At 41.9% G+C, this 13,560-nt stretch overlaps 1 protein-coding gene across 2 annotated transcripts in view; it reads right to left on the reverse strand.

Moving 5' to 3' along the window:
- Positions 1–291: 291 nt before the first annotated feature.
- Positions 292–13,560, reverse strand: part of lpcat1 (lysophosphatidylcholine acyltransferase 1) — a 52,675-nt gene continuing 39,406 nt past the window's right edge. Inside the window, exons 7-15 of one of the 2 annotated variants that reach the window (XM_061255178.1) lie at positions 13,480–13,514; positions 12,603–12,657; positions 12,145–12,227; positions 11,505–11,630; positions 10,538–10,691; positions 8,452–8,550; positions 7,982–8,123; positions 6,242–6,466; positions 292–5,987 (exon numbers count right to left, since the gene is read on the reverse strand). In XM_061255178.1, coding sequence (XP_061111162.1) covers positions 6,279–6,466; positions 7,982–8,123; positions 8,452–8,550; positions 10,538–10,691; positions 11,505–11,630; positions 12,145–12,227; positions 12,603–12,657; positions 13,480–13,514 — 882 coding nt within the window. In that variant the 3' untranslated portion in view covers positions 292–5,987; positions 6,242–6,278. Of the gene's footprint in view, positions 6,467–7,981; positions 8,124–8,451; positions 8,551–10,537; positions 10,692–11,504; positions 11,631–12,144; positions 12,228–12,602; positions 12,658–13,479; positions 13,515–13,560 lie in introns of both variants that reach the window. The other variant, XM_061255177.1, reaches the window with a different exon arrangement.

The following is a 13,560-nucleotide window of genomic DNA, read 5'->3' on the forward strand; positions in this document are numbered from 1 at the left end:
TCCTAAGATACCTTGGCTTGTGCCGAGCCAAAAATCAAAACATGGCCAACAGCCTTGGCAATGGCAGATCATCACACAACTTTGTATGCTAGGGAATACCATTTTTAGAGACTAAAATGTTCTTACCATTCATCCAATATGCATCTTTACAGCATAAAAATTCATAATTGTTGCATGCTGCTTGGACCCCGTAAATTGCTGCTTGCAGTTATATTTTTTAACAAACACAGTAGGATTCCACAGTGAACAGCAAATGGGGGGGGGGGAAAAACAACTCCAGGTGAATAAATACTTGATTCATTTTTTTTTATTATTAAGTTTCACAATAACAAGTTAAATCATAGCAGTCTTCACCAGACAATTCAAGGTAGCTTGAGCAATGACTCTTAAAAGTTCTTCAAAAACTATAATTTGATGTTACCATACCTAGAAAATAATAAAAAACAATCATGTCTCAAATCATTCCTAGTACCTCTGACCTGAAACACACAATCTGCTTGGAGAGGTTCGAGGGATCAATTAAAACATGAGATTTTTTCTCTCTCTCTCTTTTAAGGTAAGAAACAACGTATCAAATCATATTTTTTTTGTCGAAGAGCTCCTTTCAATACATCAAAAATATAATTTGGGGGGCAGGGGGAGGAGTTAGGGTAAATTCTGCAATGCGGTCCCCAGAGTGAACCATCAGAAAGACAGAGAATACTCCAAGCAAGAGAAGTAAACTGAATTTCTTTCGTCTTCAGTTCAACTTACAGTAGGACATAACAGGAAGCAGGCAACAGTAGAATAAATAAGAATACATCTGTTTTTATAAAGTTAAAAAAAAAACAAAAAAAAAAAAACAGCAAGAACAAGAGCTCCTTCTCATGAGGTATATAAATGGAAGAGACGTCACACATGAAGGGGGTGGATTGACCGTCTATATGTATTTCAGAGGGTGAAACCAGTCTTAACACACTTGACACATCAAGCAAGATGGCTTCTGGTGGGGGGGGGGGGGGGGGGTTATTTCTTTCACCCTGCCGAAACAGACCTCCCAAATATTGTACTCATGTTTGTGGAATGAGAATCGATGTCACCCAGGATAATTGACACCTACCCAGAAATACAAATGTTACAACAAAAAAACAATCGTTGCGCCCTCCCCGAAAATGGAAAAAAAGTCAATGAAACAATGTGTAACCATATAAACGAGCCCCACCCCGACCTCAACAACAACACACAGGAGACCCAACCACTCAGATCAAGTATCCCTCAATAAATGTCTGAATTCCATTTCAAATTCTATTGAATAAGGACTTTTTGTGCAGTCAACCGTTTATAAATGAAGTGTTTTGTATTGGGTCTCGCGTTTGTTCGGCTTTTTAGGTGGCAGCTTTGCATAACGCTATATTAAGACATTGTGCACTAAAAAGCACAGCCATAACGCAGGCTTTCCGGTCCAGACAGGTTGCCAAAGCCAACCAACCAATCGAATAACTCATAGATATTTAAATCTGCATTCCTCCTGTCATAACCCACTTGAATATAATCCTGAGACAATGCACTCACTAAAGAATTGATACAGAGTACAAGACTACATGGTTAGTTACACATGAAAACACTCCCTTTGAAAAAAAGTCAAATAAAATCCTTGATTCAGATAGTTAGACGTTCACATATTCAATGAAAGCAGGTAAACCATTCATGTTCAGTTTTTTTTTTTTGTCTACAATAATCCTAGGCCTTCACATGCTAGAAAACATTCTCCGTCACATTTCACAGGGAAAAAGAAAACAATAGGACTGTGTCAGCAAGAAGCATACTACTGGACACAAGAGGCAATAGTGAAGAACAACCCACAGCTGTGCACACACTGAAAGCCAAGGTTCGGTCCCATCATACGCAAGGTAACTGCACCTCAGGGACCGCTGGCCAAACAATCACTTAATTCAATCATTCATTTAAGTAAGAAAACACTCTAGGCCAAAATGACATCGTTTTCTGCAGGTACCTTTTTTTCTGCAGGTAACACATATATGATAAACCAAGAGAACAGGAGCGTGAAAGATAAACAGGTGAGGTGACCAAAAAACCTTTTTTACAATGCTATATAAATTTCTTTGTTACCCCAGACAGGTGTTGATTGTTGACAGACATTGATTGCATATTGGATACATTCCTTCTTACCATAACAGCACTAGTTATGTATTGTTTAAGGTATTGTTTCATATATCTGAAATTTTTGTACTGAACTGACCATTTCTTCCACACAGAAGAGATTTATTAAGAGCAAATAGACTGGGTAAAAAGAAAATTATCAAGTCACTGGCAGCAATGGTCGAAAAAAATAAATCCCCAGCATCTCGCATTATACTTTCGTTCCTGCCTGTAGGAGACTTTTGAATATCGCCAGTAGCACGGCGATCATTAATAACTTAAATGAACCACAACACCATACACAGGAATGGCAAAAACGTCAGAAAGAAATGGTAGCTGGAACAATATCAAGAGTAACAATGTACAAGTTCATACAGCTGAACACACAAAAAAATGCAGTTTTCCAATATCCCACAAAGGTCATTAGAAGGGAAGCATTATATTCCAATGAGCAGTACAGATCAATTACGCTCACTGCTCTTTCCAATGAAAGATCTATCGCCATGGCAGTGGGAGAGGGGGGGGGGGGGGGGGGGGAATAAAATATAGGTCCATTCATAAACATTAAAATGCAACTGCAACAATCTTGCAACTGGAATGTTCAAAATACACATCACTCAAATTTAAAATGATTGAAAGAAAAGAATCTTTAAGAAGTCAAAGTAAAAAAAAAAATTAAAAAAAAAAAAAAAGTCAATAAAAAATGTTTTTCACTGTAAAGTGAGTTTGTTATTATCGAAATGGTACGTTTATTCTTTCTTCTGAATACTATTCAATGCACCAACAAAAAAATGAGATACGAGTACTGTCATTTTTACAGGAGAAAAGAATAAAACCCTTAAAAGCATGCTTTCTATACCATCTGCAGTATGTGGATGCATCGTCATGGATATACAGAATCTTGGGTCCTGAAGACAATGAGCAACATGTCTAAGGTAATAACAAGCCAGGAGAATAAACAGGTTACTACGAATCGGCAGATGATTTTCAGAGGTTCTGCATCAGACATAATTTGCTATAATTTGGCTGTAATCATATATGCTAATGTGCATCAATGTGTGTTAGCGTGGTTTCCGTGGTATGGAATGCTGTCCTGGGAGCCACAGTGTGTGCCGGTTTCCTCTCTTTCAGTACCTGTGATTCATTCAAGTCATCGATTGGCTAAAGAATTCACACACCTTGTTCCCAATGCTTCACTTTCCAGTGGAATGAAAGGAAACTCCAAATACCAGCAGACACTGCGGCCTCCATCCCTGCTCCATGGGGTGGGTTCAGTGCCTGGTCCACCTGTCTTGTGGCTAATGCCAAAATACTGTGATTCAAATTCCCTGCTAGTGCAGATTTTATAATGTGTTTTCTTAGCGGTCGTATTAGAAATATACACTCACTGAGCACTTTATTAGGTAAACCTGCACACCAGCTTATTAATCATGTGGCAGCAACTAAATGCATAAAAGCATGCAGACATGGTCAAGAGGTTCAGCTGTTTTTCAGACCAAATGTCAGAATGGGGAAGAAATGGGATCTAAATGACAAAATTATGTTCAATGATTGTTGGCGCAAGAAAATGTGGGTTGAATATCTCAGAAACTGCTAATCTCCTGGGATTTTCATGCACAACAGTCTCTAGAGTTTGCAGAGAATGGTGTGAAAAACAAAAAATATCCAGTGAGCAGCAGTTCTGTGGGCAGAAACACCATGCTAATTAGAGAGTTCAGAGGAGAATGGCCAGACTGGTCAAAGGAAAGTGACGCAAATAACCACACATTACAACAGTGGTATGCAGAAGAGCGGAACACACAATGTGTCAAAGTGGATAGGCTACAGCAGCAGAAGACCAGAAAGTCAAAAAAATAAGTCTAATAAATACCTAATAAAGTGCTCACTGGCTGTATTTTTGGGGCATCTTAACAGAAGAGACAAAATTGCACTCCCTGTACCAAATGTTGAGCGCAACTGGTGTTGCCATCGTCAAACACACTGACACTGTACACAAGGGTGTTTTTATATCTAAAGGTGCAACCACCTGCCATTTGATTTAACCAGTTAAGCTTGTGCTCACAGTAAGTAATGTTATGAAAAAGAGCACTATTAAGTTGTATAGATCATAAAGTCATTGGAGTTCATCTCGTCTCTATTAAAAAAATAACAATAATACATAAAACCAATTACCTCTGTATTAAATATGTAACAAGGGGGGAAATAGTAAAATTCTCAGTTTTTAATGTTTGTCGGCTTGCCATTTGGTCATTAAAATGTAGATATTGCATTTTAATGACCAAAGAGCAAAAATAAAAGCAGGAGGAAAAATTAAATGACTGCACTGGTAATCAAAGATAAAATATACTTGCAAGACCAGAAACTGGCAGAGACTGTACCATTGTAATAAGGTGTTTCGTAATTTAAATTGAATCCTACTGGTTTTTTTTTATTCACATTTTAAATATTAAAAATTCTAAACAACAAATACAAAAAAGTAATTTTCCAATTAATACTTATAAATTTGGGAACATGTTCATGGAGAACAATTCAAAGGAAAGTATCCTTTGACCAAGGGGCTATTCACATAGGGTTTAAAGCATTGTGCATTAAAAAAGGTGCCAAACTAAACAAAGGTGCAAAGCTTATTTAATACTAAAGGTATAAACGTTGCTTAAAAGCCAGACTCATGGGCCTTTTTCCCTCACAATTTTGTCCAAAGATAACAATCACTACAAATCACATCTAAAAATGAAATGGAAGACATATATTAGAAACCTCTCTCAGTAGATTACCTGGTAATGTCATAGTAGTTTGTGTGTAAGAGGGAAGGGGAGAAAAATCTGTTGATGTTTTGCATCAAATGCTTCAAATGTTTTAGAGAAACACCATTATTTTTTTAAATCTGAGTTTGAACCACAGTAATATGAAAAAACCATTCATTTAAAACCAAAACACATAGAAAAAGGCAGGCAAAAGACCATTTCCCTCTTACATGTCTCACGTTGAACTCCTTAGTAGATGCTTATCTCATTGATGAAGAAAATAATAATAAAAAAATATACTTGGGATAGGGATCCCTAAAAAAACAAAAATCTAAAGTCATTGTCATAACTGTCCCGTATTGATCTCCTGTCACCGTTTGTTCATTCAGTTAGTCAGTGTTCGTTTATTTTCTTTTTGGTCCACAACAGTTCAGTAATTTAATATGAAATCGGCATTGCTTATCACTTAATATATTTGCGTATGAATTCAATTAACCGTAACGTGCGTCGTCCCTTAACCTAGTCACGCATTAATTAAGCGAGTGTTATCTTTTAGATGGTAATGCAACATACAGTTTAACAGCAGTTGCAGAAATAAACTTGCTAAAATGGTATTTCAGAGATGAGGGAGAAGCACATTGTGGCTGAATTTAATCGGTCGTTCGTGGTGAGCGAAAAACAACGGCAGTGTCACAAAAATGTTTTGGTGAGTGATCTCTGGCCAATGTACTGAATACAACCATAATAACCACAGGATGTGAATTTATCAAAGAAATACCATGGCTCATTAATGATCCCCTGAGCTTATCTCAAATTCAGCCCAAAAAACGCCAATTTACCTACATGCACTGAAATGTACAGACAAATCCAAATCCAAATCCTGTCCGGTGCATGAAGGCCATTCAGATGCGTTCAGTATTCCCCAATACTGTTTCAATGACGTTTCAAACCCATCCTAGGCAAATGCTCTTTTCCCATCTTCAGGGAAGGTTCCGCCTGAAGACGTCTTACTGAGACGACGGTGGTGAGATTATCACGGTGAGCTGATGCACGTGGAGTGAAGTTTGATTGTTCGGTTTTAAACATGAAGTCCGTATGTTCCACCTTGGCCATAACAAGGAACAGAAATAGGAACAAGGAAATGTAAAAAGCGTTTGGTGCCCCTTCAAGAATTCATGTAGCACATTCACAAGTTCCTTTCTTTGACAGATAAGACTCCCAAAAGGAAAAGAGAGGACTACAGAACATTAAAAAAGTAATAAATAGGAACAGGGTCAGGTGGGGGAGCTGGGGACGTGGTGGCGGGGGGAGGGGGGGGTCGTGATCCTGACTCATCAGACTGTTCAGACGCGGCACACCTTCGCCGGCGAAAGCCGTTTGGTCTCACCCAGCCGCTCAGTCCACCTTCTTCCGCGACTCATCTCCGGCGCCCATGTGCCCTTCGGGGGTGAAGTCCGTGCAGAACCCGTTGCAAATGGCGGTGGGGGAGGGGCTGTCACCGCCGTTCTGGAAGCCTGATTGGTGGGGGTACAGGAAGTGCTCCGCAAAGTCTGGGCGCTCCTCCGCAAAGCTCCGGAACTCCTCTGTGACATCACAAAGGCACGGTGATTAATGGCGGGAAACGGCACAGCGATAACGTTGTTACTTTTAGCTAGGGACAATCTACAGCTACAGAAATATGCGCACTGCATTGTGGCTCATTTTAACCGTGAAGACTGCCCACGTTAATGTTCTTAAAAAAAGTTTGTTTCTACAATGTAGCTGATGGACAAATTTCTTCTCTATTTTGAAAGGCACAAATAAAGTGCAGCTGTCTGTTCTGGCCCGACGGTGGTGGAATGAACAACCTGCAGAGGTCAGAACCTTTTCAGGCTGCACCTTTCCCCTCCACTCCCTAACTCACTGTATCTACTGATTCACCGGTCTTTAATTTGATCAGTTAAATAATTGTGTTATCTACCACTTTTTATGTAATTGGTTTCAATATAGCATAATAAGCACAGCATGAAAATTGTTCATGGAATGCTAGCCATTTCTGACAACGTGGCTTGTCGGGTAACAAGTCTGAATATTGTCTTTGAGAGAAATCGCCTTGATTATTATTACTTTAGCAAACTCTCTCATTGACCATGTGTTTCAGTACCCTGCTCTCTTAAACCATATTTGTGGTATGTTGTCCTCAATCCTGCCTCCCAACCCCACTGCCCACATGCTGAAAGGAATAAAGACCTTTTAATTTTAAGTGAAGGCATCAAACTGAAATCATTGATTGAAAATCTCAAAATTGATACACAGAATTATGGTCATTGAATCATGACAGTTGAAATAGAATTCCAGCAATTCCAGCTTTGAGCTGGAACCAACGTGGTGCGATTTGGCTTTGTTAAATGGAACAAGTGCTTCTTGAAGGTGCAGGTTGCAAGTGTAAGTATCAGCTCTATTGTTACAAGAAGGAAACTCTTTCTTTAGAAGCATACAACAACTGAACTTGTGTACCTCTTAGCATATTCATGTTTGGTCCCCTTAGAAAGATACTAAAATCATGAATCGTTTGATGAAAATATCATACTGCTCAGTCCTGCTTCTAACACCATAAGGGAACTTTAATAAGTAGATTGCCAGTTCCAGCTAAGACACTTTCACCTCCCCCACATCTTCAAGAGTCCAGCTGTGCCCCTCTGAGGGCAAGGTAAGCACATAAAAATGCAGGCCTTCCTTCACTTGGTTGGCTTATTCACAAGACACATTCAGGGAGTCAAGAGTGGGCATTTGGGAGGGGTTGATATGCTGCTGTTGATTGTCAGGTAATTAGGCTGAATATTGCCTTTGAGAGACATGTGTTTAAGTACCCTGCTCTCTTAACCCATATTGGTGGAATGTTATCTGGTTGTGATCCATCCTGCCCCCACTATGCTAAGGTAATATCCAATGCACACACTAAGAAATTAGCAGCTAGCTGAAATTCTGGGATTGCAATTGCAGATGGATCATAAATCAGCATGCACAAGGGGTCACCAGGATCGAGGCAGGGAACCACGGACCTAGAACATCTATTTCACAGTACTCTTGGTCACAATTCTAATTTTCTCATTCTTTACCGAAGGTGATCTTCCCTTTGTCCTGGATGTCAATGGCGCTGAAGAGGTCCGTTACGTTCAAGTCTGGCACTCCGAGAGCAGTCTTCAATATGCAGGCCAGCTCATCCTCCACGATAGCACCGTCCTCCTCTGCCTCGAACATCTGATTAAAATCACATTCACACAATCATTTTATAAACACTGCAAAAACATTCCAATATCACCATGCACAGTTTAAAATATTTGCATTTAAATTAATGTGCACTTTGCACATGCCCACTTGTGTCATAACTGTTCTCATTTTTCGAAACATGTCTATGTTGGGAAAGGTTACAATCACATTCCCTATAGCACTTAACATTACTCTGACTTATTGTAATCAGTAAGTCAGAGATAATATGGAAATATTTGCGCAGTGATAAAGTGTGAAAATGACAATAATGGCTGACGAGGTTGAGGCTCCATAGCCTCATAGTGTGAGAGGTACTTACCGTGAAGGCTAGTTTTATTGTTTCCAGGGTTTTTGATGGCCTGCATACAACAGACAAGGCAATCACATACTCTCTGATGTCCATTGTCCCGTCCTCGTGCTAAAAGAAACAGTCACAGATTTAAAAAACTTAAAGCAGAAGTACAGTATGCAGATAGCAATTCAGTTTGTTTTTGTGAACAGTGGTATAATTTATGTTCCTTTGGCTCTATACTCCAGGACAATGGATTTGAAATGAAACAATGACTATGAGGTTAAAGTGCAGACCTTTCATTTCAGGCTATTATCATCCATTCATGTAGGAATTGCATCCCCTTTTATACATAGTCCCCACCGCCCCCCATTTCATGGGACCCAAAGTAATTGGACAGCCGGCTTATCAGTTGTTTTAGAACGCTTTCAGTATCTAGTCCTGATACTAGGCTTTTGATTGCCGTTGGAGCCTGTTATTGGCATGTCAGGAGCAGAGAGAGAGAGAGAAGGCGGCACGGATGGTGCAGTGGGTAGCACTGCCGCCTCACAGCAAGGAGGTCCTGGGTTCGAATCCCCGTCGGCCGGGGCCTCTCTGTGCGGAGTTTGCATGTTCTCCCCGTGTCTGCGTGGGTTTCCTCCGGGTACGCCGGTTTCCTCCCACAGTCCAAAGACATGCACGTTAGGCTGATTGGAGAGTCTAAATTGCCCATAGGTATGAGTATGAGTGTGTGAGTGAATGGTGTGTGTGCCCTGTGATGGACTGGCGACCTGTCCAGGGTGTATTCCTGCCTTTCGCCCAATGTATGCTGGGATAGGCTCCAGCCCCCCTGCGACCCTGTTCAGGATAAGCGGGTTAAGATAATGGATGGATGGATGGAGGAGCAGAGTTATGCCAAAGACAGATAAGGAAGTGATAAAGAAGGAAGGAAGCACACGCACGCACACACGCACACACACTTGAGGTTGCCAAATACTTCAGTAGATTGTTATGCATGATGTAGTTGTACAGAATTTGCGAATTCATTCATCCATGTCTAAAACCACAGCAAGTTCAGTTAGCTCCGTAGTTCAAATGCTCAAGGAAATGGAATTTCACAATGGATTTTGTGCTTTGCCCTTAAAACCAAAGCAATATGCAGTTACACTGTATAATGCATTGTCTTTGTATTAATTACACCACTTTTTCCAAATTGACAACATTTTGTGAAGATCTAATGCCATTAAAAATAAGGCTATGACATGAGACCCAATTAGGAGAGCTGGATAATGGACTGGGTATGGATTTTGCAGCTGCATTACCTGGCATGTTTGCTAATGAAGGATAAGGGAAAAGCACCAAATTAGGGGTAAAGATTCTGCCCATTTCATGCTAATGAGCACCCCCTACTGCGCATGCAATTTGCTTGAGAATGTGCGTGCGTGCGTGTGCGTGCGTGCGTGTACGTGCGTGTGCACACGTGTGTGTACGTGTGAGATGAAATGTACAATTATACCTGGGGCCGCTTTGGGAGGAAGAATGACTGTGTGATGTGTAACTACTAAAACCACCTTCCTCAACCATGTTTTCAAAGTAGGACAACCACAGACTAGTATATGCCATGTGTCCCTTTTAATGTTATTATGTCTTCTGGAGTTTATGAATCACCGAAGTAATATAATAACAGGACTCCCAAGAGTTCAATACATCAAGCCCCTTGACAGATTATCCATACAATGAAGCATGAAGTGTTTGCAGCAGACTGTTCAATAATCAAATAAAAAAACGTTACCTCCCATATCTAATGCATTTCACAGCTGCAGAATATATTGACTCTGTCCCTGCTGCAAGCATGCAGTGTGTACGGCTAACGGCGACTTTAAGACAAACACAAACCAGCTGCGTTAAAAACATCTACTCGTCAAAACAAAATAATGCTGCACTCACATGGATCACGGTAGACTGCAAAACGGATGTCATTATAGTGGACTAGAGCACAATGGTAAAATGTGATTAGGAGGGCAAAGAACCCTGTACCGCCCTAAAACCGTTCTTCCGCCAACCGCCTGCTGTGATCCATGTGAAATGGTGGAAACGCGCGTCTGAATCAGCTGGAAGAAGGTACGTTAAGGCTTACCTCATCGAAGAGGGAGAACATGTCTCTCAGCATGTCCGAGACGGCGAGGTTCAAAAACTGCGCAAAGTCCTCCAAGGTCAGCCTCTCCCCCCTCACCTTCGTAGCCCTGCTGCCGTACTCCCAGAGAACCTCCTCGCTCTTCCTGGGTTTCAACCTGCATTACATTACATTACATTACATTAATGGCATTTGGCAGACGGCTGTGCGGATGTTATTGTGGCTACCCCGGGGATTGAACCACCAAACTTGCAGGTCCCAGTGATGTACCTTAACCACCGCGCTACAGGCCGCCCTCAGACCTGCAACAGTACAGCTCAATTTAGGCCATACCTCAAGAGCAAACCCAGTGCTAATGCTAACTAGCCCACTGCTAATGCTAATTAGCCCACAGCTAAAGCTAATGTGGACCGACCAAACAGCCAGTGAGGCCCCTGCCGCACAAGCAGGTGCCGTTATTAGCCGCGGCTTCCTGAGACAAACTAACTTGCCGCTTCTTTCCCAAGCTTATCTTGCTATTTAAGCACTTAGGGTTAAGCCACAGGGGACACGTAATCCCCCTTAATGCTCCGCTTGCACCTTCGACGTGCAGCCACTAGATGTCACCGCAACACGCTTTTTTGTGGATTCCCAGGCATGATTAAACCGTAAGCTGGGATCCCTGCCATGAGTAATCAATTCCTAACTTTAATAAAAGCCAAACACTGAACCTATGCTTCGGTTTGCTCATTTTAATTTAGATTTAATTAAAGGTTGCTCGAGGCTTGCAGGGAGATCAGCACTCGGCTTAACGTTAGTCAGCACAAACACGACGGGCCTGTATTAAGAATCAAATATTCCGTTTGGCTTTATTGTTGTTCCGGGGAGGGTGAGCTCTGGATCAAACGGCAGCCGCTTTGATCCGAGCGCAATGCCAGGGCTCGGCCGGCCTTCCTGACTCTGGCGGATCCGGCACGCTCCGCGGACTCACCCCAGTCTCCGGACGAGCCGGGCGAACTCCAGGAGGCACGTGTCGACGGGCAGACGCAGTTGGCCCTCGGCCATGGCGAGCTGGCAGTCCTCGAACGAGTAATCTGTGACAGGAACCTCCAGAGCCCTGTCACAAAGCACAGGCACGGCTCAATTAGAACAGCCTCCGAGGAGCTTAACCAAGTCCCACTTCCACATGCACTCACGCACGCACGCACGCACGCACGCACACACACCCACTTCCACACACACACACGCGCATGCTCATATACGCACACACACACGTGCGCACACACACACACACACGTGCGCGCACACACACGCACGCACACACACACGTGCGCACACACACACACACACACACACACACACACACACGCACACGCATACACACGTGCACGCATACACATGCACGGATGCATGCACGGACATGTATACACACACGTGCATGCGCACACACACACACACACACACATACCCATGTGCACCCATGCAAACTGTGCATTATCACATACAATAACACTGAACAAAAAATAAATAAACAATCTCAATGTATTACAACATTTCAATGCAAACGATCTCAATGGAAAACCTTTGCTAATGGAAAAGGGCATAGGTACAGTAATGGCACCAAAACTCACTTGGCCATCAGGCGCCTGACGTTGTTGGCAAACAGAGCAGGATTCTGTTTCTCCTCTTCAGAGGGAGTGTAGATGGGCAAGAACTATTATCAAAGAAAAATGTGCATTCAAACATTCAGTCATACCTAGGGCATAGCCTAACTAACAAAAATAAAAGCAGTCTGAATAAGTTACAGTTACAAACAGTCTCTATTGTGTTCATATTACCGTTTAATCTTCACTAATCAGGCTAGGCAAACATAACACATTTTTCATATCATTGAGAATACACTACACATTCCAAACATGCTTTCTATAGGTTATAAAATCACCGATTTCAAAAGGAAACAAATTAAATCAAAACCTTTAAATGTGTTGTCGGCACAGCATTTAATAATAATAATAATAATAATAATAATAATAATAATAATAAAAAGAATAATAGCATTTAGATGTAAGTGCCATTCCCACATCCTCACCTCAATCTCCACCACATTGTGTAGCTGGCAAAGTGTGAGCCACAATATTTTGAACCTGAATAAAAGAAACACTTGGTCTATTATATCAATTTATCAAAAAACCAACTGAGTACTATAGTGAGTGATAGTGAGAGACCGAGAGCGAGAGTTAGAGAGAGAGAAAGAGATAAAGAAAGAAAGTGGTGTGAGTGAAACAATCTCTCGCTTACGAAAACAAACACAGATATTCCTGCCGTGCCAATAGCTATGACAAACACTGCAATACGACAAAAGCACTTCACCGTAGAGACAAACAATGAGGTCTCGCACAAAAAAAAACACAAGTGAGCGTAAACGTGGGTTTGAGCGAAGCGCTGAGGAAACGCTCTTGTGTGTTTGACCCCGCACTTTTGTGGTGGGGTCGTGACCTTTATTCAGCTCCAGCTCTGGGCAATGAGCCAGGGCTGCCCCCGCCAAGCGCTATGCTTTCAAGCAAAACCAAACGAGGGTCGGTCCCGCAGGCCTGCCCTGTAGCGGGGACGGCCTTGCAGTTCCAGGAACTCCTTCCTTTACACAAGACCCAGACATGCATAACAGAGTTTCACGCCCTTGAGACGTACCCTGCACATTTCGTTAACTCGTTCAGCCAGAACTTCCATCTTTCACCCTCATTGTTTAATGAAATGTCTTTAGACTTTTCAGTGCTGTTTTTATATAGTCACAATTATTGATTTGGTACTGACATGTTTTCCTACTATTTATTTACATTTTTTACTTCCACCCCCCGCCCCTCCTCCAGACTGCTAGTGAGACAAGCTCTGCTCTTAACAGCAGCCCCAGAGGTCATAATTATGAGGCAGTTGTGCTCATAGTTTGGTGCAGTTAAGACCATACTCACGCTCCAGGGCCCTGCCATGTCCATGTGATCGTATCCTGCAACGAGAGAGACGGCGACATTAACTCACAATGAGCCCAGGAC

This window comes from Conger conger, chromosome 9 (genome assembly GCF_963514075.1).
Source record: "Conger conger chromosome 9, fConCon1.1, whole genome shotgun sequence".
NCBI lineage: Eukaryota > Metazoa > Chordata > Actinopteri > Anguilliformes > Congridae > Conger > Conger conger.